This window comes from Saccostrea echinata, unplaced genomic scaffold (genome assembly GCF_033153115.1).
Source record: "Saccostrea echinata isolate AGI-Se365-2 ecotype Australia unplaced genomic scaffold, CSIRO_AGI_Sech_v1 ptg000002l, whole genome shotgun sequence".
Taxonomy (NCBI): domain Eukaryota; kingdom Metazoa; phylum Mollusca; class Bivalvia; order Ostreida; family Ostreidae; genus Saccostrea; species Saccostrea echinata.
Genome location: NW_026889751.1, coordinates 10,324,149 through 10,351,904, shown reverse-complemented (window position 1 = coordinate 10,351,904; position 27,756 = coordinate 10,324,149). Strand labels below are relative to the sequence as shown.

At 34.9% G+C, this 27,756-nt stretch overlaps 3 protein-coding genes across 4 annotated transcripts in view; all 3 read left to right on the top strand.

Annotated features, from left to right (window-relative positions):
* The window catches only part of LOC133172279 (fibrillin-2-like), a 54,400-nt gene extending 44,793 nt beyond the window's left edge, over positions 1–9,607 (top strand). Inside the window, exons 49-65 of the mRNA XM_061307138.1 lie at positions 5–70; positions 541–666; positions 1,595–1,717; positions 1,798–1,920; positions 2,244–2,360; positions 2,444–2,566; positions 2,674–2,820; positions 3,657–3,710; positions 4,329–4,454; positions 4,907–5,029; positions 5,272–5,388; positions 5,694–5,822; positions 6,087–6,197; positions 6,281–6,403; positions 7,057–7,159; positions 7,288–7,471; positions 8,232–9,607. Of these exons, the coding sequence (XP_061163122.1) occupies positions 5–70; positions 541–666; positions 1,595–1,717; positions 1,798–1,920; positions 2,244–2,360; positions 2,444–2,566; positions 2,674–2,820; positions 3,657–3,710; positions 4,329–4,454; positions 4,907–5,029; positions 5,272–5,388; positions 5,694–5,822; positions 6,087–6,197; positions 6,281–6,403; positions 7,057–7,159; positions 7,288–7,471; positions 8,232–8,615 (2,279 nt within the window). The 3' untranslated portion in view covers positions 8,616–9,607. The remainder of the gene's footprint in view (positions 1–4; positions 71–540; positions 667–1,594; positions 1,718–1,797; positions 1,921–2,243; positions 2,361–2,443; positions 2,567–2,673; positions 2,821–3,656; positions 3,711–4,328; positions 4,455–4,906; positions 5,030–5,271; positions 5,389–5,693; positions 5,823–6,086; positions 6,198–6,280; positions 6,404–7,056; positions 7,160–7,287; positions 7,472–8,231) is intronic.
* A 1,983-nt stretch (positions 9,608–11,590) lies between these two features.
* Positions 11,591–21,802, top strand: LOC133172290 (peptidylglycine alpha-hydroxylating monooxygenase-like). 2 transcript variants are annotated; one of them, XM_061307151.1, is made up of 13 exons: positions 11,591–11,835; positions 12,565–12,696; positions 12,818–12,875; positions 13,009–13,096; positions 13,710–13,828; positions 17,635–17,724; positions 18,539–18,587; positions 19,148–19,212; positions 19,313–19,393; positions 19,769–19,845; positions 20,332–20,385; positions 20,479–20,528; positions 21,208–21,801. In XM_061307151.1, the coding sequence occupies exons 2-13, from the start codon at positions 12,571–12,573 to the stop codon at positions 21,542–21,544; spliced, it is 1,194 nt and encodes a 397-aa protein (XP_061163135.1). In that variant the 5' UTR covers positions 11,591–11,835; positions 12,565–12,570; the 3' UTR covers positions 21,545–21,801. The 2 variants fall into 2 exon arrangements, with proteins under 2 accessions (XP_061163135.1, XP_061163143.1); XM_061307159.1 differs by lacking the exon at positions 11,591–11,835 and adding an exon at positions 11,889–12,023 and having other exon boundaries at positions 21,208–21,802.
* Positions 21,803–22,780: 978 nt separating this feature from the next.
* LOC133200222 (peptidylglycine alpha-hydroxylating monooxygenase-like) lies at positions 22,781–27,194 on the top strand. The gene is made up of 12 exons (XM_061336041.1): positions 22,781–22,935; positions 23,072–23,126; positions 23,282–23,369; positions 24,018–24,127; positions 24,210–24,287; positions 24,597–24,645; positions 24,719–24,783; positions 25,185–25,265; positions 25,423–25,499; positions 25,637–25,690; positions 26,635–26,684; positions 26,978–27,194. The coding sequence occupies exons 1-12, from the start codon at positions 22,795–22,797 to the stop codon at positions 27,168–27,170; spliced, it is 1,041 nt and encodes a 346-aa protein (XP_061192025.1). The 5' UTR covers positions 22,781–22,794; the 3' UTR covers positions 27,171–27,194.
* The last annotated feature ends 562 nt before the right edge of the window (positions 27,195–27,756 follow it).

The following is a 27,756-nucleotide window of genomic DNA, read 5'->3' as shown; positions in this document are numbered from 1 at the left end:
CCAGCTGCCTTTAAGATTCTCTGTCCAGATGGTTATGGAAGAGTTGTAGATCCTTCTGGAGGCATTGTTGGTAAGAAATAAACACCAATGTTTAATTTTAAACAGTATTAAAGTACATGAAACAAAAGTTTAACTGATGGAATGTAATGTAGGATGAATGGAAATTATGTCTTTTGAACATGAGTACATATAGTTTGAAACTTGCTGTTGGCTAGGTAAGATAAATTCACACAAAGTATGTTAAGATTTACCGTGCTTTTGTTTAAAGTATGTCAATTAATCTCCATAACTAGATGGGGCAGAATTTACAGTAATCAATGACTTATAAATAAGTTTTTGAACAGAAATCTTACAAGGACCAAGACTCTTTTTGCTCTTCAGACTTGTTTCTGTCCCTCATAAATACACAGGATAAAATGTATACATGGAGGAGCTATAACTTGTGTACTTGAAGAAGTCTTCAGTAACGTTACAGAGTGTACATGTACAGTGTATATTTGAACATTTTGTCATAAATTTGGTGTAAACTTTTTTCTTTAGATGTGAATGAGTGTGCTAGAGATGCAAGTTTGTGTGTAAATGGAAAGTGTGTTAACACAGATGGATCCTACAGATGTGAATGTCTTCCTGGGTATAAACTAGGAGCGGATCAAAAAACTTGTGAAGGTAAGATGCTTAGATTCAAGACTTTCTTACCAAATTGTTCAGTTAACAACTGTATTTTTACAGAAAGGAAATATTTTCTGCAATGCCATGCAGCAAATTGCATGTGCCTGAAAGTAATTACATTATTTGTTTCTGTTAGGTCCATGCCAAATGACAGATTGTGTTTATATTTCCGTATACATATTTTGATTGGACATTTTGGGGGGGAGGGATGGAAATGAGGAAGATATTTTTAGATTTTGGTTCACTTATTTGAAGATCAATGTCAAGATTTCATCGACAAGATTTCTAAGCTTTTTCAATTATATTTCAATGAACAATTTTCCCTGTTCCAGAACAGTGATGAACAGTTTGCCCTGTTCCAGAAAAGTGAAATTTATGTTCCCTTGTCTGCAGGATGAGGATAAGTTGGTCACATATTGAAAATTTGAGATCTGTCAGGCAGATTATTGAAATGCTTATATAATCGGCAGCTAGCTCTCTACTAAAATTATGAAATTCATGTCCCCTGGATCCAGGATTCAAGTCCCAGAGTATATTTTGAAAATTGATCATATCAAGTCCCTATGAATTTTTTTTTTATCCCTGATCATTTGTCAGGCAAACTATATACATAATGGTAGTAAGCAATGGGTCCTAACCAAATCTGTGTCCTTGGGGCCCTTGGGCCATGGTGGAGCTAAATTCTCATATATTTAAAATATATTTTTTTCTTTAAAATTCTTACCGATTCCTAAGCTTCTAGGGGACAAGCTGCTTGATTATGATATTGATCAGAGTCCTCACCAAATTGTAAAATTAATGTTGCATGATTGAATCCTGAGTTCAAGGTGAGATCCAGTTGGCCGTAGCCTGAGAATTGCATGATGTCCAGGTAACTACCAGTGCCCATGAACCTCTTGTTGATATTTTGGTTAAAATTTTACAGATAAAAATGAATGCATTGATAGTCCAGGCATCTGTGGCAATGGAACATGCCGTAACAGAATTGGAGGATTTGAATGTTTATGTAGTTCTGGATTTGAACCTGGAGCAGATGGTTCCTGTCAAGGTATGAACTGAGAAAAATTATTGTTTCTTAGAAGATTGTTATTGAAAATAGCAATTGCAAATAAATATCTTGTCATACAGATATTGATGAGTGTAGTGGCCCCCTCAACAAATGTGCTTTCCGCTGTGTCAATCTTCCTGGAACATTCCAGTGCGTGTGTCCCAAAGGCTTCACTCTGGCCCCAGATAACTCACACTGTCAAGGTAAAGCAGTCCACTTAGGGTATAAGGATCATCATCCCTCTGCTCACTCATAAAAAATCTTTCCATATAAAAGCTTATGATTATCCAAGAGAAATCTAATTTATAATTAAAATGCACACACTTTCAGCATACCTTGTGGGGCCAAATTTAACAGAAATAGTCTATTAACTTGACAATTTTGTAAAGGAATAATAGTCATTTATACAAGTTAGAGTTATCTCTCTTATCAGAGTATCATTGAACCTTAAGTAGTCTTTTAAAGTTGATATATACATGTATAATGAAGATATCTTTTATAAGAAAACAGTGAATGACTTTTATAGACGTGGACGAGTGTCAAACACAGGTCAACAAGTGTCGGTACGCCTGCAAGAACCTGGTGGGGACGTTCATGTGTGTTTGTCCGGAAGGCTTTACTGGTACAGGGGATAACTGTAGAGGTAATGTGTCTCATAAAACTCATCAGCTTTAGCTGTTGACCCTTGATTTGATATTGTAAAGATAGTTTATATATACATTGTAGATATAAATGAGTGCCGTGACCCTAGAGTTTGTCAGCCAGGTAGATGTGTCAATCTACAAGGAGGATACCAATGCAGATGTCCTCCTGGCTATACCCTCAGTCCAGACAGAAAACAGTGCTATGGTAAGAATAGTTACAGAGAATTTTACAGGAAGACTAAGGACTGTCTTAAATTGATATCTTAAAAGGTCATTCAAAATTGGACACAATCCTTGAAAACATTATTTCAGACCAGAGAGAAGGTAACTGTTTCCTGGAGTTACTGGGTGGGAGATGTGTTCCCTCTAGATTCTACAGAATGACCAGACAGGAGTGTTGCTGCTCAGGGGCTGCAGCCTGGGGTCCAAGCTGCTCCAGGTGTCCTTCCAGGGGATCAAGTAAGTTCTGATCTATCACACACTGTGGAAAGTACTGAGTACTGATTCACTGTACTTATTGACAAAGGAGTAGTGAAATAAAAAAAAAAAAAATGATTTAAATACTGTAAAAGATTCCTGCTATTATACAGTTATGGAATGAGTATGAGGGAAATAGCAAATTTATGGTTCCCCGAGGGAGGAAACTATTTCCCGAGGCGGCTTTGCCGCCTTGGGAAATAGTTTCCTGCCGAGGGGAACCATAAATTTGATTTCCCAAGTACCCATTCCATAAATGTTTTATTATACCGAAACAGTCATGAGAGATTTATTAAACTAGTGACTCAGACATTTTTAAAACAATATAGAGGCATTTAAATAACCACAAATGCATAATGTAAGATGCATCAATACCGAGGAAAATAAAATTATTAAAAAATATATAATACTTTCACTGACACTCCGAAGGATTATGGTTGTCTTCATTTTGCTAGAATTTCCAGTATGATTTTGACATCGCATGTCGAAATGTTTTGACGTCATAGTTACATTGCTAATAACATTACGTCACAGACTCGAGATTCCTTGAACGCTCCGCCCACTGTTCATTTTAATTGGTTAAAATTATTAATAAATATTCATGAGGGAGTAGTCCCAGGGAGTAGCTCTGATTTTTCAGGGAGTAGTCCTCAGATGAGGGAAATAGTATCTTCTCAGGGAAATAGACAGTTTTATGGTATTAATTTTATATAGAGTAATAACAGTAGAGGTATAATAAATATATATATATAGTGTGTATGATGTTCATGAAATAAGATACCATTATTAATGTCTTTTTTCTCGAATTGTTGTTTTAGGAGACTTCCAGGAGTTGTGTCCAGAAGATATTGGCAGAACACCAGATGGAAAAGGTTGGAAATAGTTTTTAGCTCACTTTAGCTGATAGCTCCAGACTAGTGAGATTTTCTGATCAAAGTTTGTCCTTTGTCTGTTCTTAATTTTTTTTTTATATATTTGACTTCTTAAAAATTTAACCATTAGACCTATTTGAACAAAACTTGCCACTAAGCATCCTTTGGAAAATGTTCAAGTGTAAGCTCACAGTCTTTTTCAAGAGAAGTAATTACATGTTTGGGGTTATTTAAAATCTCCTCCTGCAGAACCACTGGACCACAAAAGACAAAACTATGAAAGCTTTCATAACAAGTGTAGATTCAAGTTTGTTTTAATCATGGCCCCAGGGGTTAGGGTGGGGCCACGAAGGGGGTCAAAATTATACCTGGAAATATATAGGAAAATTGTCATCTCAGGGGCCACAATTAGACTTGTGTGAGTACTGTTGTCCTTGACCCTTATTGCTTTCTTCATTATCTTGAAATATGCATTTATGAAAGCAACATTTAGTGAGTTGTAGCACATGGGCCTCAATGCTTTCTTTCTTCATCATCTCAAAATATGCATGCAACCAAATTGATTTTGACTACATTAGTTATGCTGCATGTGTGTAAAATTGGGTGTTTTGTTTTTAGATATAAATGAATGTCTGAAGTTTCCTGGAATTTGTGGGAATGGATACTGTATTAACACTGAAGGATCCTACAGATGTCGATGTAACCGAGGCTACAAAACAGATATCACAAATACAAAATGTGTCGGTTAGTTGTATGGTGTAGAATTTTTTTCACTCTTTAGTAATTCAAAACATTGGGGAAAAAACATTGATTTTTTTTTAAAATTTCAACATAGAATATGGTAGTTATTATGTACATGTAACTACTGTATACAGAGAAACAGGGACATTTTCATCCCATTTTATTTTCACCCTCTTACGCCCCCATTGCAAATAGGCAAATTTAAAATTGGGCGAATTCAAAGAAAACAGCATAATAAGTTAATAACACAACTTTATCTGGGCGAATTTAAAATGGGACAGAATTGTTTAGAAGTATGAAAGGGCAAAGATTACACGTGGCAGAAATATATACAGTATATCAAAAAACATGCATTTTACATATGAGTCTTTCATGTTGCTTGGCAGTATGGCTGTATTTATTGCATCAAATAATCATTGAATGTCATTTTACAAAGAATCGTGTATTATTTTCAGATGTGGATGAGTGCAGAGAGGGTACATCCCCTTGCGAGTCTGGCTGTGTGAACACAGTAGGAAGTTATAGATGTTCATGTCCCACTGGCTTTGTCCTTAACAGAAATGGCAAAACATGCAGAGGTGCTTCAATTTGTAAACTTTTTTGCAGTTTAACTATTTTCCCCATCCTGCAAAATGTTGTCTTCATTTCACTTGCAAGTCAAAGAATACCATGTAAAATACATTGAATACTAGTAATTATACATTGTCACATGACAAACAGCTTTTTCTTGTGTTATCTAGTGGCATCTGAGAGATAGATTCTCTTCATTTCTATTGTGAGAATTGAATGAGTGTAAAATTCTTTGCAATTCTTTTGGTAGATTTGGATGAGTGTGCCACAATGAAGCACAATTGTCAGCAGATTTGTACCAACACCCAGGGAAGTTATCGGTGTAGCTGTCAGACAGGCTACAGAATGGAGGCCAACCAGTGTAGAGGTCTGATGTCATAGTGTGTCATTCTTATACAGTAAAACTCGGTTATAACGAAGTCACTGGGACCTGTGAAATTACTTTGCTATATCCGCAATTCCCTATATCTGTATAAGAAATTCGTTAAATTTATATAGCTGGGGATCAAAGAAAAATTCGCTATATCCGTGAATTCATTATATCCGTGTTCGTACTAAACAAGTTTTACTGTATTTACATAATCTTTGGCATATTATTACCTCTCAACTTTAAAAGAAGAGCGTTTGCTCAGAAATAGTAGAATCACTCAAGAATTTCTCTGTTATTTTTAGACATTAATGAGTGTAGGGAAGACTCCTCACTGTGTACGCCAGGAGGAACTTGCCGTAACACCTTGGGTGGATATAAATGTATCTGTAAAAGAGGCTACAGACTGGACTCAACAGGCAAAAAATGTATCGGTAATGTCACATCTGATTTGAAGAAATTCTGGATGCATTAGGCTAATATATTTTTATCTGGATATCGGCTTAATTTGAAAAATTACTTTTTAGGAATACAGTAGACATTTGGATCAGATATACTTTCTGATTCATCATTTTAGGGTCATCATAATTTTACTGCAAATAACTCCTCTGTGCTTTTGTAGTCCAAAGATTAAGGATTTTTGATTGATAGTTCAAAATTGTCCTTATTCTGTAGTTCTGATGTACAATATCTTGTAGATATTGACGAATGTGAGACTGGTCGATGTGATGATAGATGTGAGAATGTCCCAGGCTCCTTTAAATGTATCTGTCCTCCAGGGTACAAACCAGTCTATGGACAGTGTATAGGTAAAGAACATTATCACAATGTTATCCTGCTCTTTACATCTTTCTTAAAGCTCAGACCAGTGATTTTTATCTTTTTATTACAGATAATAATGAGTGTCAGATACAGGATATATGTGGCTTGGCAGTCTGCTCAAATGTGCCTGGATCATACAACTGTCAGTGTGGACCAGGGACAAACTTTGACCCTCGTCTTATGACTTGTATAGGTAGGGTCATCCATATGAAACTGTCATTATCTGGGTCAGGGATAAACTTTAACCCATGTAATGAACTGTAAGGTAAATTCATACATCTGGCAGTGTGGGTCAGGGACAAAATGTAACCCATATTTTATGACCTGTAAAGGTGAAGTCATGCAATTGTCAGTGTGAGCTGTTAACAAACTTTGTCCTTTGTCTAATGACTTATGTAGGTAAGATCATACATATACAACTGTCAGTCTAGGTTAGGGACAAACTTTGACTCATTAAATGACCTGTAAGGTAAGGTCTTGCATCTGTAGGTCAGGGACAAAATTTACCGTAATCCATATTTTATGACCAGCTAGCACAGGTAAATTCATGTACAGTTGAACTTCGTTTTCTTGAGCACTGATATCTCGAATACCATGGATATGTTGAAGTGATTTGGAAGTCCCAACCCCTTATTCTTCAAGTATTTTACCCTGGATATCTCGAATCATCGGATATCTCAAAAGTTTTTCCTCGGTCCAATTGAGTTCGAGATAAGGAGGTTTGACTGTAATTATCAGTGTTGGTGAGGACAAATTTTGACCCTAGGGAAATAATAATGATTTCTGTGCCACATCTTTATACTTGTACTTTATTCCCAAAAATATAGAGATATGTTTTTGTTCTAGATGTCAATATTTGTGTGAATGCCCCCTGTTTATATGACTGTTCTTCGACTGGTTCCTCCTTTGTCTGTGGCTGTCCACCAGGCTATCAGAGTTTGGGAGTGGGGTAATACATGTGAAAAAAGGCTCAATTGAGCATAATGGAGCAATAAATTTAAATTTACACCAAGTGAGTTTTTTTGTATGATTTGCCCTCACCATATTCATTATGTTGGACGGTTATTCTGATTTCAGACATTGTGTGGCCATCTCTCCAGATGGTGGTGTGGGAGGTTCATTTCCTACAGGAGGAAATATACCCCATGTCCCTGCCCCAGGTGATGGCAGACCACCCCAAGGGGAGGGCTGCATTGAGTGTGATATCAAAACCCAAGACATTCCTTTGTCCAAGAGAGTTAAACGAGATGTCCATAATAAGGTAGGTATGAGAAAAAAAAATATTTGCATATATATGTTTTAAAATTGATTTCCATTTCTTTTGGTCAACATATGGCATAAATAATTGTGATAAGAACTAGCAAACTAAATGAGTCTTGTGTAAGTTCTTGAGATTTACATGTATATCAAAGAAGAAGGTACGGTTTTAGCTTTATTGTGCCCTAAAAATTTAATACTTTCAAAAAGTTTTGAAACTGGCTTAAACATTTGTTGAGTATATGACATTGATAAATCAGGAAAAAATATAGCATGAAAGAGTACCATTCTGGAAATATGACGTCATTAATTTGATGCATTTCTCTATTTTAAACAGAAAAAGCCTCAAAATGACCCATTTCAAGGGTTATTTTCCTTAAGAAAATAGTGTCCACAGCCGTCGCCCACGTTTATTTTTGGATATGTTGTGTAAAATTCTTTGAAAAATCACATATCTCAAAATCTTTGTGGGCGATGCCTGTGGACAATATCATCTGAGAGAAAATTCAATTGAAAATTGGTGTCTTCTGCAGCTTTTCAAGAAAATACGGGAAAATGCACAAGTTTATGACGTCACAATTAGCATTTAGAAGGTCATGTGAGAAAAATGATTTGTATGATCTTTCTGCGTGTAATTTCACTGATTCAGAAATCATGAGTCTTAATTTTTTACATTACTTTCATTTTTAAGAAAAACACAGGGCAAAATTTGTATTGAAACCGTACCTTGTTCTTTAAAATGCTGGTAATGTAATATTTTTCAGACTGTTACAGTGGACTCAAATTCAAAATCACTTCAGAGTCATCATGCAAGAAAACTACGTCCAGATATTGTGACGGAAGTTTTGAAACTATACATAGAAAGGAAAGATATACAAAGAAAGAAAAAACTGCTTGCAGTTCTTCCATCATTAACAGCACTTAAAAATAATGTCAAGTATCACATCCTACGAGGAAATCAAAAGAAAATATTTATTGTTCGTAAAAAACAGGGTGTCAGTTCCCTACAGTTTAGAAGGAAAGTAAGGAAACCCAAAGTTTTGAAATTAACAATAGAAGCAAAACCAATACATAAAGAAGAAAAAGTGGCAGGGTCAAAGGTCATATTGAGAAGAACTCTTTTAAATGTGGAGGTGCATGTATTGTAAAAAAAAAAAATAATAATTGATTAGAAAATCTTGTAGTGATAAAAGTATGTAGACTGATTGGTGTGAGTTTGTACATGTAGAGGAAGATGGCTGTTTACATAGTGGAGTACAGTATGAATGTCAAAAAGTGTACGAAATATTCCTTGGTTGCAGAAGTAAAACTGGAATTTTAAAGGCAGATATTAATGTACTTGTATGTGTATATGTATTTTAAAATTTAGTGAAGCTGAATCACTGAGACATGATTCCAGCTTAAAGTACTACACAAACAGTATCATTCAAAATAAGCATTCATATATGGTGTAATTATGTTAAACTTACTATAAAAATACTCTGCTGATTTTTCCCCCATGATTTATTTTCAATCTGCAAAGACTACATGTATATAATGTACATCTTATTATGTGTAAATATTATTCTAAGAATGGTGCATATGGTTAAGTATTATATATAACAGTATAGTACGTGAATATATATGTAATAATTGAGCTTATCTGATAATGGTTTGGTGGGGACTTGAATTTTGAAACTAGTTCATTGATAATACTTCAAAAGGCAAAAACCTTAGACAGCTGTTAACAATTGGTTTTACCTATTATAATATACATTTAAATTATTATCAAAATTATCTTGTTACCATTCCAGCATTGCTGGAAATTATATGTAGCATATCTCTGTAAAAGTTGGCCAGAATTCCATACCTAAAATCATTTCAAAGATTATGAATAAAAGAAGTTATTTGAAAATTACCACTTTATTTGTTAAATTAATTTTTGGCCAAGACATCTCATCTTTTTATTGTACATAGAAGATCAGCATAACAGATTCTCTGCCAAACTTTAGTACAAGCAAGGGCACTGACAGTAGTATTTCCCCTTTTTTTCAAATTAAATGTACTAGTAGCTCTGTGTACATGTATATATTGTGATTGTATGAATGTTAAACCAAACGTTGAATTTAAAAGACTTGATTAAAATAATTGCTGTATAATTGCCATTGTTCATGTATTTTTTTTTTAATATATCATTAGGTATGTGCATGATGATGATGAAATTCTCAGAAATATTTTGCATTCAAGTACATGTATTGTTTAATTGTAAACATAAGAGTTGTTTGAGACAAAGTGTTCCAGAAATCATTAAGGTTCCCACCAGCATGGCTATGCAAGTAAACATACATGTTACACTTTCTTACAAGACAAATAATTACATGTACTATAAAAGAACATTGACTTATATTAGTCCATACATGTACTTATACTCAGCTTTTTCACATGTTACTATTGCATCAATTTTTGTTTTATTGACTTTATGGAGAGAGCAGGTATAATGGATAAATTTCTCAAATTTTATATTTACTGTGTAATCAATATTTGGATCAGTAATGTGAAACAAAGTTTGCCTTTGATGAAGTATAATCAATATACCGTACCTGTAAAAGTACGTAAATACAAAATGGTATCCATTCTGTTGCACTTAATTCATAAACTGATTAAAATTGATTAGAAAACAAATGTATACCAAGTGTAGAAATATAAACATCTCTATATTGAAAGGCTGTGTGAGTTGTTTTTAGTCATACATGTTTGTTTCCAAGACTACTATGCAAATAGCGCAGTTTTTCATCAAACTGGAAAACTTACGAATTGTTTTAATGAAATTTACCTATTAGTTGAAGGTTTTTGTAATAGTTAGAAACATGGGGGTATAAAACTTTGTGTGTCAAGTCCACAGGTTTACTTCGCCTTAAACAGGCCTGTAGTATGAGGGGAACCCCCTCCTCTCATTCACCATCTTCGCAAGCCAAGGGTTTTCGGTCCGCTCCGCTCCCCACAAACCCTGTTTGTGGGGAGCGGAGCGGACCGAAAACCCTTGGCTTGCGAAGATGCTCATTCACGGTTTTGGAGAATTAGTCTTGCTGTATAGTTTTTTTAAAATATGAAAATTCCCTTTTAGTCCCCCCCCCCCCCCCCCCCGTTTTTGTTGCATTATGGTCTAGGTCTGGCAAATTTTTGCATTGAAAGAAGGTTGAGAACGATTCCTCCACTTCTAGTTATTACGAGATTTTTTCTGTAATAACGAGATATGTTCTCGTACTTACGAGATCTTTTCTCGTAATAACGAGATAATTACATAGAAATTACAAGAGAATGGGGCGTCCTTATTAATTTTACTTGATACTACATTTAATTGATAGGCTTTCGTATGGAGTGGTATTCCGTCAAATTGAATGCTCTGTAACGAAAGAAAATATGAAACGCCTTAGCTGAGGAAGCTTGAAATCAAGTTAGATATAGTATAATAGCTTTTCATCAGCTTAAAAAGAAACTACCTTATATTTTCTCTATTTCCCAACTTGAAACAGGAAGATGCGGCAGACTTTCATTAGAGTAGAATTGCATCGATTGTGCCCAAGGATGCAGGCACATATTTTGGGGGTCCTCCTTTTCTGTTAATTTAGAATGGAAAATTTCGTTTACAGACTGCCTCCCATCATGTCCACCTCCACTTTTTTGTTCGCATGTAATTCTAGTAATTTTTTTTTCTTGTCTGAAGTTGGATCCCCCCCCCCCGAAAATGGGGGGTGGCAATTTTCCTTTTTTTTTCTTAAATTTTGCTTACGAAGATTTTTTTCATGTATCTTGTCAAATTTTTTTCGGACTGGCCCTCTACTTTGATGAAGGATGCTACATGCTTGGGATGCCTTGCAATAAGCATGAATGAAAATAGATGACGTTGTCTAGAGAAGTAAAAAAAAAAAAATGCCAGGGGAGGAGGAACAGTGAAAATCAGGAACCTATAGGTCCCTGTGAAAATCAACCGCTGATCTTTTCACTGCTTCTGGTGAGCTAAAACAAATAAATTATTTATTCACTTTCACTGCATTTAATCGGAACGATCGAGGCATGCTACATCCTATGCAAGCATCAGGGGTTTCGTTTTGACTGAAAATCAAGTACGGACTTCCTTCTCTCATCTGTACGTGCTGGTCAACATATATTTGTCTCATGGTATCTCGTTATCTGGAGTGGTGACGCATCTGTTACTTGCCTTATACATGTACTAGAAATCGATTTCTGATATTCTGCGATTCTAGAGGGCGCTTTAGCATCCAAAACAAGACCAAAATATCGATATTCTAGTGAAAGCAGTGCATATTCTAAATATTAAAGAACATTGCGTAGGAGAGGGACAGAGGAATTGTTACTATAGAAACACTGGTACGTCATTTTTATTATAATTTTTATTTTTCTATTGTAACGTTTATGTACAACAGGAAAAAGCCGATCTTGTGTCTTTTATTAACATATTAGCCCCTTCCTGCAGTGTATGTTACAAATTTAGCCCTGGGCTATATCTATTATTAGATAAAACTAAGGATTACACACGTAAGGACTAAGATAAGAAGGTAAGACTCCTTTTCGTTTACATGTAGCAAATATACTTCTCTAACAGAATATTAGAAACAATGGCATCTTCTAATGTCATGTAGATATAGGGATAAGTAAATGTAGAGTTGAACAGAAATAGGCCATGACACAACATATGTCAGTTGCCTTGCTACAAAATTGTCGTTTTAACTTCAATCAATGATAATGTAATCGCTATGTTTTTTGTTTACCTGGAACACCTGATTACAGGTGTATCTACTACTTCAAATATTTTAACGGAAATCGAGAGAGTTATAATCATAAAACAATAATTAATAAAGGAAAAACATGTTTCGATCCGTATGAACATGTGTTACTGAAAACTTGTGTGCAAATAAATGACATGCATATGGTTCTATTTATCATGTTTATGTCAAAAACGTGTCCATGTATGTTTGTGTTTTTACTGACAACTGATAAACCTCATCAGTGTATTGTCATCAACATGTTAATTTTAAAATATTTTTTTTTCTATATGTTCATTAACGAATTTTACAATGGCAACAAAATTGTTTTTAGGGACCAATGGCCACTATGGCCGTAATCAAAATAATGTTGTGTGGGACACTCTTAATAGCTGTCAGTGGTGCTCCCCAGAGAAGGGACACCTCCAAACTCCCCCTCAAAATGCCACAAGTAGCACCTAAAGTGGTAAGAATATACATTTCATCAGATGCACAGAAAATAAATTTCTTTCACGTCAAATTATGAAATAACTTTCGTTGTTGGGTACATGTTAAACAGCTAGATTCTCCGTTTATTTTACTTTCAGAAAGACACGTACCTTTGTCACGCAATGAAAACAAGCCAACCCAATCCCACATATATTGGTAAGTTCGAGACATATAATGAAACCTAAAAACTCTGTAATTCGAACAAAAAAAGTTCCATGCCAATGTCTACCGAGTCTGTTTACATGAAACTGGTTACAAAATGACAATAACCTATGAATTTCCCTTACAGTTGGATTTCAACCAGATGCCAATAAAGACATAGCCCACCACATTCTAATCTACGGCTGTGGTACTCCAGGGAGTAGAGAAAGCGTCTGGTAGGACTCTTAAATTGTCTATCATTGTCTTAATTACAATATTTTTAGACTTAATTAGTCATAAATACTTTATATTTTGAGAATTGTACTTTCATGTGCATGTACATGTATTTTGAAAGAGTTCTACAAGTTGGGAAGGGGGGGGGGTCGAGAACCCTTTTCTGTACGGAAATTACAGTCTGATTAAAACCAGCCCCTTCTCCTATCGTCGTGACGACGAAAGGAGAGGGGGGGGGGGCTGGTTTTAATCAGACTGCGAAAATTATTTTTTTAAAAAATATCAAGGAAAAAGATGTAAACCACCATTAGGTCTAATTAAACACCCTTGTCTGATAAATGAAGGGTTTAGATTAGTACAATATACATATTATCGAATTTGTATACATCTTCCACAGTAGAGAGTTGTTCCTTTTATGGGAAAGGGCGGACGGGGTGGGTAGGAGTGAGAGATTAAGGTCCTCAGTGCAGTAAGGTCCATATGATACCGAGGAACTGTCATATCGAACACAAGATATAAAGCAGTAATATTTACATGTCATTGAGGTCTTTGATAAATGTCAGAAAATGTAAATATACCCACATGTTTTTCAAGTTCGTATTTTCTTTTCTACAGGAATTGTGGAGAAATGGCCCACACCACTTCAGAATATGCCTCAGGTGGGGTGTGTGGGAGCGGATCGCAGATCATTTATGCTTGGGCAATGGACGCACCAAGTCTTACATTACCAAAAGGTAAATCAGACTGCTGTTGTAACGTACGCATGCAACTAGTAGTCTCTTACCGGTATATTGAAAAGCGTATACTTTTAAGTTTTAACAGACTTTGAAACAATAACTAGAACCAGGTAATTGTTGAATTCTATTTGTTAGAAAGCTTGAAAACAAAAATTGGATCCATTTCTGAGGCGAACTCAAACATACTCCAAAATTCTGTATTTCTATACACTTGGTTGTTTAAAAATACAGATTAGTGCCGTTTAAGGGTATCCGATCCTCAGCCAGGAAGGATAACTTAAATTTATTATTTTATTTAAAAAGTCTCAAAATGAAGCTTGAAATTGAGATCTTTTCGTGCAACAATTTTCATTTTATGCATCTTAATGTGATTCAAGGTTCTTTGAAGTCTTAGAAAAGGTCTTGTAAAAAGTTGACATTTTTACCCCATAAAAGAAAGAAATGAATTCATTTTTAGAGAAATCGAATTTCCTTTAGTCTAGCATTAGATACCACTGCTTATTAGCATGATATGAAATTAGAAAAAAAAAACAACTTGCCTGAAAAAAACTTTCACAAGCCATAAAAAACAAGGGAGGGGATTTGAACACTCACGCCTGCTTGTAAGGGGGGAAGGGGGTAGATTCCAACTTCTTTTCGCAACCACTTTACCAGTTTATAGTGATTTAACAATGCTACAACTAAAAGTGTGTGTGTGTGGGGGGGGGGGGGCAACCAGCCTTTCAATGGACATTTTAAATAATAAAAGTTTATGTTTCGGAAAAGGGGGGGGGGGGCTACTACATGCTTGTTGCATGCAAAAAGTATTCTAATGCAAGAAGTAATCTTTTCAATGGATACCTCATGCTTATATTGGCCACTATTGATATAAATCTATTATTATGTGGTGATGTAAATTAACAACAGTTTGCTGCTGTTCATAAATTTATCGAGTAAACATGTACATTGTAGATTCTCTTACTTGATATATCATTTTACCGCTTTTCATGACATTGTTACATGTATATATAAGGAGAGGAACTATTAAGTGTTAAGAACTCGTTTCCAATCCTTTTGATGTAGTCAATAAAATATGTTCAAAATAAAAACGGAGTAAAAAAATATTTAAATCATGTTACATTACCGTAACCGATATACCTTTGTAACTTTTCCTCAATTCATGTTAGTATTAACATACACGAAACAATAAGTCTGTACAAGCAGCATGTTTCGTGTTCAAAGAGATCGTAAACAAGCAGCACAGCATGTCGTGTGCAAAAAAGGGGGGGGGGGTTAAAACCTATGGAGTAAAAGGTGAAATAAGAAAAACCCAGAAAATCGTGGCAAAACCCTCCAAAATAATATATTACCTATACAAAACAGCTGACTCAGTTATTTTACCAACGCACGGTGTGCATTGTGACGTCAAAAACTTGGCATCGATTCAAATCACAGTCAAGCCAGATTTTTGACGTCATTTTTACATTTTGGCAGTGATTTACATCCCATTAGACTCTCTTTCTCTCAAACAGCTGAACCATCAAATAAGTTTAAAGAAAAAGAATAAAACATGAAGTCAGTTTTTTTTTCTGCATTTATTAATGAGTATACAAACAATTTTTCAATAACAGTAGAACAACACATAATAAGAAAAAAAAATTAAAATGTCTATCACTTTTCTCTGTATTCATTGCATGCCCTTCTTTTTGGTTGGCTCATCAGATGGTTTACTATAGGATGGTTCTTCTCTTCTTCGGTTTCAAATTTTTAAGGTAGTGATGCTCACCCTGTTTATATTCTTCCTTATCCTCTTGTTTGTGAACATTCATTGGCCCAGTGCCCTATTTCTCCACATCGATAGCACAGGTCCTGCTGTTTTCTGGGGCACTCTGGCGCCAAATGGCCTAGCTCCTTACAGATATAGCAGGGGTCAGTCTCCCTTGTTTTCTTCTTGAGATCTTTTTCCTTTCTTTCCTGGTTGTAATCGGCATTTATCCCCTCTTCTATTTCAGTCAATTTGACCTCTATTTTGGCTAGCCCTCCTCGGATATGACAAAAGTCGTTAATCTTTTCCTGTTTGAAGGTATTAAGAGTATTGGTGATATCTGCTAAAATAGCGGTCAAGATCCCCAAATCTTCTTTACTGATAAACAAAGGCTTTCGTTGTTCGTACGGTGGTGATGATGGGCATAGTGAAGTTATGTTTTCTTCTTGCTGTCTGTCTGTTGTAACATCTTGCAGACTTCGAAAAAGCCCTGTTTGTTGCTGTCTGTTTGCTCTGGCTTTCTGTAAACTTTGTAAAAGCCTTAAATTTTCTCTTCGAAGTGCTATTTCTCTTCTCCTCTGTAGGTAAATTATACTTACTAATTGTTTTTCCCTTGCTCTTGGTCCTAAACGCTGTTGAGATTGGAAAAGTTTTTTCAAAGCAATGTTAAAGTCCATGTTGACAGGAAAAGACTTGCTGTCAGAATGAGAATCGTTTCAAATTTACTACGCTTTTATACTTTTTTCTGTCTATTTATAGCGATGGGTTTTTCCTTATTTCACTATTTCATATGGATGTTAACCCTATGGGGTTTTTCCATTTTTTGCACACGACAAACTGCGCGTGCTGTTTGCACACAGTTTTGTCACCTTTCAATTGTTACTATATTTAGATTTTTTTCCAGAGTCGTTTGCATTATGGGTTTTTCCTGATTTAGCTTTTGTTTTAAATAATATGAAATTTGGTTTTTCCAATGCACTCAGTTGACCTCCCTTATTCTTATATATAATATACGCGTAGGCCTATAAGCAAATAAATTTCCCTAGATGAACTTATAGGTTGCCAGAGGTCATAGGGCGAATATTAATACATCTTAGCTTTCGTATTTATGTCACAGTGAAACTGGTTTCTGAACTTCTAACTTGATACCGATGACAGAGGTAAAATAATTGAAACATATGGATTCAATCAACAGATGTCCATTTATTTAGATCTTCCTCTTTCGATGTGAAGAATAATTTGAATAATCGTATTAAAATCGTGCTTACCTTTAAAGCCCGAAATTCTTTTGAAGGTTTGTAAACTGAAACAAACGATATCACCGCCTTTGACTGAAACCATAAAATAATAAGATTGTTCTCAACACCGATCATTGTACTATCATTATAAACAGAAATTTCTGGAACTTAACTAGGCTTAAACATCGATGGAAACATTCAAATTTTGGAGCGAAGCGAACTTTCATGACCAACTTCTAGGTCACTGCGTGTCACGATACAGTGATATGGCTGGCTTTTCGTGTAATATTCGTCTTAAACGTAACATATTTAAGTAATAAATAACAAGTGGGAAATGAACTAGGTTTTTACATAATAAAATCTACTGAGAAGCCCTTCCCATAGAATTTTTCAACCTTGTTATTTATTTCTTGATTATTTTATTAATATTGGCATTCGATTTTTGTTGATAAATGTAATTATATGTGTCTACATATAAGGGTATTTCTGCAATGCATCGTGATATAATATTTGAAAATTGTGTCTTAATATCAAAATGGCAAAAATATCTCATTTTATTGTAATTTAACACTGAGATTGAGTAAATTTTGTGTGACTTAAAAATTCGTTTTCTGAAATTACAGTGTAGGAAATGGCTTGCACATGTTTTTGTTACGTACCGAGTAAAACTACGTTTTCAACAAGACATCATTTAATAAGTGTTGTGTTTTGCAACATAAAAAAGAACAACATGAATTTTATTTTTTGTAGCTTAGTATAAAGGCAAGTGTGTTACATATAGAAGACATTGTGTAATGACCGACCACATCTATATATTGCAGATGTAGGATTTAAAGTAGGAGGGGACTCCGACATCAAATATCTGGTTCTACAAGTCCACTACAAGAATGTGGATAACTTCCTGCCACCAAGTAAGTTTTACTACAAACTTTGAAATGATGACTGATGATAAAAATGTCAGTATAAACTATTATTTTATATTATTCTGTGGGGCTTGCCCACTATTGGACTCCCATAGTAAATTTGCACCTCTAGCAATACTGTGGAGCAATCGTTCGCACACACACCCTCCCTTTCTGTGAAAAGGGTAGACGAAATAGCTAAATAAATGTGCAAATTCAAAAAAATGTTTACGATTAATGTTTTCTCTATGAAATTTGATTTAAATCTGTGTAAAATATGGCTTCAACCCAAAAATATATGAACACGTATTTTTTTTTTTTTTTTTTTGGGGTTGTGATACAATATATGACAACTAACTAAGGTATATGCCGTTAATCTAAATTTTGAAATATATGAAAAGGTTGGGGGTATTGTCCCAGCAGCAAAGTGCGCTACCCCGGGGGACCAGTAGTACTTGATCTAGAAAATTATCCCATGTCCCATCATCCTAACAAGTCAGGGGTCCCGAGTCAACACGTTGCCGTCCAACGTTGTGAGGATGGTTGTTTATCATGTTTTAAGATATATGATCTGTGGTTTAATTTACATAATTTTACGTTACGTCTGTGGTTTTACAGAATGTTAACGTCTGTGATTTTTGCAGAATTTTAAGTTACGTCTGTAATTTTTTTCAGGATTTTAAGTTACCTCTGTGATTTTACAGAATTGTGAGTTTCTTAGCTGATTCTGTAGAATTTGAAGTTAGGTTTTATAGAGTGTGAATAATGAGCATGAAATTTACTGAATAAAATTGTGATGAGTTCTTAATTTTCCTTTTGTCAGAAAATGGCAAGGACAGTTCTGGTGTCACTCTCCGTACCACGACGAGTCCGTGAGTAAATCTGAAATATTACATCTTATTTCTAGCTGCAGCTCTCTGAGAAAATTTGAACTACTGGTTTGTCTACCAGAGAGATCCAAGCATTGTAAAAACCTTGGAGATATTATTTCATTTATTATGTGTTCCCCAACCAAAAGCACACGACATCCGTTAATTAACTATATATTTTACTCCTAAGCATGATACCTTATTTACATACAGCCGTATGTGACTTTGGAATGTCAGTTTCAAAAAATTGGCATCCCTACATCTATGTTGGGGTCACGCTATTTGGGACCCTTGTAAGGTAAATAAAGCATCATGTTTAGGAGTAAAATACATGGTTAATTAACGGATGCCATGCTTTTGGCTGGGAAACGCATATAATACATGAAATACCCCAAGGTTCGACAAAAAAGCGGCGCCGTAAATTGAAGGTTTTTACAATACTTGGATCTGTAGCTCCCTGGTTTATCTGTCCGAATTTTCTCAAGGAGAGAGTTACACTTATTCATAAGGGGGAGGGGGGGGGGTATTAACCAGGGGAATCTTAATGTTACATTTTTTTTCAGAATGCCCCGGTCAGCAGGTGTCTATCTGTTGGGAACTGGCGGAAGTATTCCTCCAAAGTCTGTTGGTAAGTCGAATAATGCATATACATCCCAAGTTATGTAAATATCTTAAATTATAACCTATCATGATACTGAATTCCCTTTGGTACCTTGTTTTATGTGTAGAGTATATGGAAACTGCCTGTGAAATATCTGAGAACATCGTTATGCACCCATTCGCCTTCAGGACGCATGCACATACACATGGTAAGAAAATACAACTTTACCATTACGAACTCTTTTAATTTATAACCAAGCTGACTTACGCGGGAAAAGAGTTTATTTTAAAAACATTTTTTTTAGTATGAAAGAGATCTAACGGAAAATAAAATTTGGTGGATTTATTTTTTATTAATTAAGCAGGAATTTAAGGGAAACTTTTCCTCCTGAAAATGACAAGCAAAAAAAAAAAAAAATGATAGCAGAATTTAAAAAAAAAGCTTTGCAAATTGAAACTTATAAATACAAGAAAATATGCAACAGGTTTCTTTTTTCGTTTATTTCCCTGTATATATCAAAATATACATGTATCCCTTACCTGTGGTTGAGATGAGATCGGTAACAGACTGTGTTTGTTGTCAGGTGAAGTGACTGCTGGCTACCGCATCCGAGACGGAAAATGGACAGAAATCGGTAGAATGAGCCCCCATAAACCACAGGTGATATATGATATGTATTTGGGTTATATCAGATATCTAACAGTGTGCAGTATATATATGATACATGTTCTATGATCAAGTTATATCCAAATGTCACAATGACGGAAGATTCAATTATTTATTGGTGCTCACACTAGTTTGGAATATTTATCATTGTGACACACAATATTTTCATGTTTTTAACCAAATATTTCAAATGACAAGAAAAAAGGATGGGTGTGTATTATAAAATCCTCTGTAACTTATATGTTCACGCTATTAAATCACAGAGGAGTAACTATGTATTGTTCCTGTTAACCCTAAAATCTACAATTTTTGTTTTGAATTCAATGTATTTCTATAAAAGAACTTTTTTAACCTTGCGTTTTATGAACAATACAAAGCTTTTATTGCACTCTATAGTATAGAAATTTTATATAGTATAGATTATTTATTGCACTCTATAGTATAGAGAATTTTACTATGATCAAGTAACATCCTTTTCAGATGTTTTACAATGTGACCACGCCTAATATAGAAGTACGCAAAGGAGACATTCTGGTGAGACTTATTGTTTCAATACATTTTCCGATACCAAATGGAACTAAATTTTATTTTCGAAATTTATTTTCCAAATGGAATTTTATTTTTTAGGCCGCTAGGTGTACAATGAAAAACGATGAATCGAGAACTATCCAGATAGGGTAAGGAGTTGTAGTATTAAGGATTTGTATACATTGTCCGACTTCAAAGAGATATTCCTGCCTCATTGCAGTATAACTTGGAATATTTACATTTGCTGTGTTTTTCTACTAAGCCAAATGTGAAATTGATTTGAAAGTCATTTTTGTGTATACTCACGCCTAGAAACATACACGGTGAAACTCGCGCTAAAGTGATATCACAATGAGACTACAGAGACGTTAATAAAAATATAACGATAAAGGGCAGCAAGAAATTCAAATATTGAGTATATTATTGGTGCTTTTAAACTTGTAAAATGTAAATATAAAGAATGTTTTTAAGTTTAGTGTGAATTATTGGTGTGTAAATCACACAGACTTGCACGTAGGCATATTTTTCATGAAGCGCTAGCGCGCTTCATGAAATATGCCTACGTGACAAGTCTGTGTGATTTACACACCAATAACTCACACAAAACTTAAAAACATCCCTTAAATATTTTTAATATCCTGTGTTTTAATAAAACGCTAGCCTAAAACAAATATTTTATATTCGATGCAATGTCGAAAAACATTTGGAAAAAAAAGTTGACGTTTTCGCTACCCTCCTTACTCCCCGAAAACGGAAAACCCTGGATTCACCTAATACAAAAAAATCACCGCAACAATTATACTGATTTATCTGTTTTTTCTGTTCTAGAGCAACCCAGAACGATGAGATGTGTAATTTCTATATCATGTATTTTGTGGATGGAACCAAGACAGCCAGAGACCACAATTGTTTCTCTCCCGGTCCACCATACTACTACTGGGATAACTCGCCACTGGAGCACAAACTGAATCTCAAGGATGCCCCTCAGTCCGCCAGCATCATTCCCAACAAAAATGTGTTCCTCAAAATCTCATCTCCTGCACATCCGGGGATCTCCGCGAAGGATGTGACGTTGGAACAGAATCTACAGGATAAACGCCTGGCGCACCTGCTTGACTACCTCAACAATGCATATGGCGATCCTGACTACTATCCCCAGTTCTGAAATGTTCTAAAATGGAGTCTGGTTATTGTGTTCAGTAATGGTTTTCATTGATAAGTCAATTCACCAAATGTTATGAAAATTTCACTGTCTCTAAATTCGTTATATTTATACTAAAAATGCATGTACTGAGGTATTTTGTAATAGCAGCATAATTTATCAAAGAGAAAAAGTTTACAAATGTTGAATAAATTTAAAGTTACGCACTTTGTTGAATAAATGTTTGTTTATGTTTATGTTTAGTAACGTTAGGAAGTATTAATATATATCATTATTTTTTATGAAAATGTTGGCTATATTTTAAATGTTTACAATAAAGTTGGTAAAAGTGATTGTCGTGTGATATTTTAAATTAATAAATTACCGGTAATTAATTTAAGTCAATTAATTCAATACAAATGTAAGATGAGAGGATATGAAAGTCATCACTTTTCCGATATTTTGCACTTTGGAACTTGCCTTTTCACAATTATTTTTTTTAAAAACTCATGCAAGTTGACAGTTTCCAAATATTTTCCCGATTCAAAAAGGAGTTAAAGGTGTAGTATATTGACCTCTGGTTTATGCGGTCTCATATGTTAAGGTGTGACGATACGTTCCTCAAACATCTGTTCTATATCTCTTCGTAATATACAACAAATTAATTGTAATTATCATTTTCTTGTGATTTCTAAACTGTTTCAAAATGTACAAAAAATGAATACATGAACAATTGTGATATTGGCAATGTTAGTGATTTCCTATAGAATTATATAAGAAACACCATCCCCTGGTATCTTGCACGAATGCTTGGTAAGGTACCCCAATTTATTTTTGTGTGGAAACTTGTTGAAGTAGCAATACTTTATTGACAAATTCTTGGGAGAAATTATCTGTTTTTGAGGAACGTGTCGTCTGACCTTAAAGGTCTATCTCATTGACCGTGAAGTCATTATAACATTTTCAACTGGGTGACTTTCTTCTGGTAATTACTTTCAAAGGTATATTAGTGATGGGAATAGGACAGGGCTTGTAATAAATTATTCTGTAATTGAAACTCATCTGTGAACACTATTCTAAATCTTAACCAAAAAATTAAAAAATAAAAAAATAAAAAAAAACAAAGTTCCAACAATTTCGATACCTTTGGTTTTTTTATTTATAAATTTATGGTTTGATGTATATACGTGCTCATTCTAACGCAGTACAATAGTATAATCTGCAATGATCTTTGACCTTGAACTATCCTTTCCTTACGAAGTTAAGATAACGAAATGGAATTACTTCTCACGCACAGAATTTTACTAATAATATTGGGAACTTGTCTACTGCTTCCACGATGTGAACTAAAATACCTTAAAAATCCCAACTTCTTCACAAAAACCATACGTATGCCAAATGTAAAACCACAACATGTGAGTATAATTTATGGTGGAAACTGGGAAGAGCGAATATTGAATATTTTTGCTAGTCTTAGTCTCTGGAATTTCACATATATGAAGAAAAACATTTCAAAAATAATTATTTATGAAGAAAGTAAATTTCTCACAGGCAGACGATCTTATTTGTCATGGTGTTAAACTAGACGAGAGAGAGGCATATATTTGTGAGTTTGATTCAAGTATAAATGCTAATATACATATCTATACATGTACATATTATGCTATAGTTTATAATTAAGACTCTATTTCTCCACTACAAGACAATAGAAGGTGTTTGATATACATATACATGTATATACTAAATGTTTTTTTTTTCAAGTGAAATATGAACCCCATGCCTCAAAAGAAATAGCACACCATATGATGGTTTATGGCTGTGGTGAACCCGGCTCTACCGAGGATTCCTGGTAAGAACCGGAGGACTCTGTGAAATATAATATTCATGTATAAGGATAAATACAATAAAGTTTTCTCTGAAGATTAAAACATTGGATTTCATGCTGCATGCTTTATTCGGCGAAAAAATTGTTATGTTTCTGCGGTTACTGGCTGAGAAAATATGTGGAGGGGGGGTGGGGGGTGTTCAACACATATACTTGTATATTCATACCCCCGATGATGAGCTTGTACGTCTTTTTGTCCGCAATACTTGAGGGTACCCATCTCCTCCAATATAAAAAATAAAATTTAAGGAGACTTTCACAGAATCTTTTTTACATAGTGCCAATGTGAACCTCCTTATTTTTCGTTTCGAACAGATATATATGGGGTTTCCCATAGCAAAAACGGACACCGTCATTCTTTCTATAACACTGAGGGGTACCAATCACTCATCTACGGATAACAACTCCTACACCACTGAGTATAATTTAATGAGACTTTCACAGAATCTTTGGGTCATTTCCTGCAAGAAAGGAATGTTAAAAATGGCAATTGTACATAACATCCTAGGCCTGCAACAGTTAATGCCCATTTTCAATTTGGAACTTGAATGCTCACTGCTCAGTCCTGGCAAAGAGTTGTGATATGAGTATTTTAGTTTTCTATCCTTTCAGGGCGTGTGGGGAGATGGACGACAGATCAGATGATTCTGTGTGTAAGGATGGACAACGGGAAATCGTGTACGCATGGGCAATGGACGCAGACTCTAGAGAACTTCCGGAAGGTGGGCATGCACGGAATAATCGTATAGCGAAATGGCTTCTTCATAAAGTTTGTTACAGTTTGGGATCTTTCATTTTTTTTAGGTGTTGGTTTTCGAGTTAGCGGCAGTACATCAATCAAATACCTGGTCATTCAGCTTCATTATAAAGGTACCCTGGAAAGTGAGTACATTTTTTAATTATCATAATTACAAAGTATCGTGATGTAAATATTGAATTTACCAGATGGAGGTAAATGCAGATTTTTACAAAATTTGTCTACTACCCATTCTATTTACATGTATATGGACACAATGTTAAACAAAATATCAAAAAAGTATACAGTGTATTTAATATAAAGGGGCATTTCGGTAGATTCAAGGGGCATTTCGGTAATTTCTTTGGACATTTCGGTAAATCTAGGTATCGCCCTAAATAAGATTTCTAAGTATACAGATTACGAGAATTTAAAATGGCTTTTCTCCTTTTTAGTTTCAGAAGGTGATGACTCGGGAGTAACACTGCATATGACTTACACACGGTAAGATAATAGAAAACCAATTTCAGTTTTGTTTTGTCTATTCTGCATGTATGTCAAATATATGTTTTTTCAGACAGCCTCAACAAGCTGGATTCTACGTGTTGGGTAATTACGGATACATACCACCAATGATACAAAGTACGTAAATGTTATTTTTTATTGTACATATCATTTGATTATCATATCCATTTTGTTGATCTAAAAGTGATTTTTCTAATGATAATAGTGACTGATGTAGGATATGCGCATACTTTTTTAAAATTAATTCATGGTCGCTTTTATTTTATGGAAAAGAGTTTAGAAGCGTTCTAATATGATCAAATTTTAACTAAACTTACATGTAGCATTACATCACTTTTTTTTCTCTCTTTCTTATATTTGGGTATAAAATAATTTAATTTTACCCCATTATTTAAAAAATAGAGTAGTCTAAAGAGATACATTGGCAACAGCATTAATATTGGGGATGGGATAACTTTGTGTCAGACGAATTCCCTTGTTATGTTCTATACTAGCAGAGGTATTTTCTTCTTTCATAGATTTTCATCTGGAGTCTGTCTGCCAATATAACAACTACACAATAAATCCAATCGGGTTCCGAACGCACTCGCACAACTTAGGTTATACTTCATTTATATAAAAATGCATCCACAGTAAATACTTTAAATGATGTTTTTACGAATAAAAAATCTGCAAAGAAAAAAAATCAAAATATCGAATAGTGCATTTGATTTATTTAATTCCTTGACATATTGTGCACGCTTCTTCTTCTCTTAGGCGTAGTCACCTCAGCATATAGGATACGTCACGGAGAGTGGACCGAAATTGGACGGATGTCCCCCCAGCTACCCCAGGTACTGAATGCCAAAAAGAGATGTACAATTTAGTATTCAAAGTGTTTAATGTCTTGTTTCACTGCTCATTGAATCAGAGACTGTACTATAATATATTTGCAAACACAACAGTTATTCATTCATTTATTCTTCTAAAGGCTTTTTATGACGTGTATTCCCCTGGCATGGATATACGCCGAGGAGACATGTTGGTAAGTGCAAGATGTCATGCTCTGGAAGGTGTCTCTCCATGGTTTTCCCATATACCTTGCTCATGCACTATCAATGATAAGAAAATTCAAATAAAAATGAATAGAAAAATCCTATCAAAGCAAGTTGTTAATGAAAATTATTAATTTTAAGCAGAAGTGTAACCAGAAATTGGGGCCTGGGTGGGTGGGGGTCACAATAGCAAACAAGGCGATGATTGGCGACATAACAACTATAATGTAACAAGGAAATCTTAGGACGGTGTCAGTTTCTTGCGTAACTGTTGCTGAAAAACAACGAAATGAAATAAACCTAACTATGCACCTACAACAGTCTTCGAAATTTACTACCTACCCCAGCAGTGGCGGATCCAGGATTCTTGAAAAAGGGGAGGGGGGGGCATCCAGTTGGGGCTCTGGGATGGGGGTTTTAGGAGTTCTATGGAACAGTTTTTCGACTTATTTTAGCTACATTTTAGGTATAATTCATGCAATATACCCCAATAAAATACTGATTTACTAGTATTAATCTTATGCATATTTTTGGTCTCAAAAGAGGGGGGCTGAACCCCCCCCCCCCCTCTAACTCCGCCAGTGCCAAGTGTTAACACTTTAATCTGATAGGATATATACAGCATACTTCACTGTCTGACCATCCGGCGTGTCGTGAGTATAAGCATTTGGTGCACCGGAGCCCAGACTATCAATAAACGATGAATTTGTCACAAAGTGGTGGGGAGGGGCGATTCAACGGATTTACAATAATGATCTCTAATACAATATTTAGCTGTCTCAATTGACCGGGGGTGGGGGTGGGGGTGGGGGCTCAAGCGCTTTAGATCTATGGCCTCCGCTTAGTCCACACGTATACATTAATTGTGATTTCTATAACTGTTTTAATATATAGGATATATTATCATTAATAATGTACTTTTTTCTCCTGTCAGGCAGCACGTTGTACGATGAGTAGCGACAGGACATTTCCAACAAAGATCGGGTAGGTACTATAAATGTTGAAAGCGTATTTGAAGTATGATTGACGTCGACATTTTGAACAGAAGTATTTTTCAGGGTGACATTCTAAAATACACCTCTGGTTTTTCATTCTGTTATAAAAAAAAAAAAAAAAAAGATCGAAGAAATGGCAAAGGATTCGCTTTAATTGTTATCTTGATAACTGATTTAATTATGTACGATATACATTTAGTAATGTGTCATAAATCTCTTTAGCAAACTTGAGCCTGTTTTCACTAGTCAGAAATATTAACTGAAATATGTTACTTTTACAAGATCCACAAACAAAGACGAGATGTGTAATTTTTATATACTGTACTCCACGGACAACCCCGCCAACCTGGAGGTTCAGTACTGCTTTAGGGACGCTCAGACCTTCCACTGGAGGGACTATCTAACCTCTGTACCAGTTAATGCCAGTAGTATTGTCGGTTTACCAACATTCTCTCGTGAAGATCCATATGCTTGAAGTAAATAAAATTTAAGCATTGAATCAGTTGACTAATTATCGTTGTAATTTAAAGTGCACTATATAATTTTGTCTCTACCATGACTTGTATGCCTGTAGGAACAAAGAGCGATGGAAATGTTTTAATATCCAAAAAAATTATCACAAACATTAATATAAAAGATAATGTCAAGAAACTCAAATTTCTTGACTAGCATTTCACACACACACACACACACACACGGAGAGAGAGAGAGAGAGAGAGAGAGAATTTAACATATAAGCTGCCCTTTTGAACAGAAAAAATATATACCAAAATTATGAATATTAAATAAATTAGTAATATGCTTAAAATAATGATAATTCAAAAATACAACTTGTTCTTACCAAGTCAGTGACTAAACACTAACCACACCATGCTTGACAGGCTCGTAGGAACCGGGGTTGGGGTTGGGGGAGTAAGTACCATCCTCCCCCAGTAATTGCCAATTTATACTTTACATGTCGGGGAATTTTTGTCTGGTTGTGTCTACTTCCTAAACAGGAATTTCTCCTATGTACATGCATATGATTTATTTTTGTATCTCATGTATGATTATTAAATAAA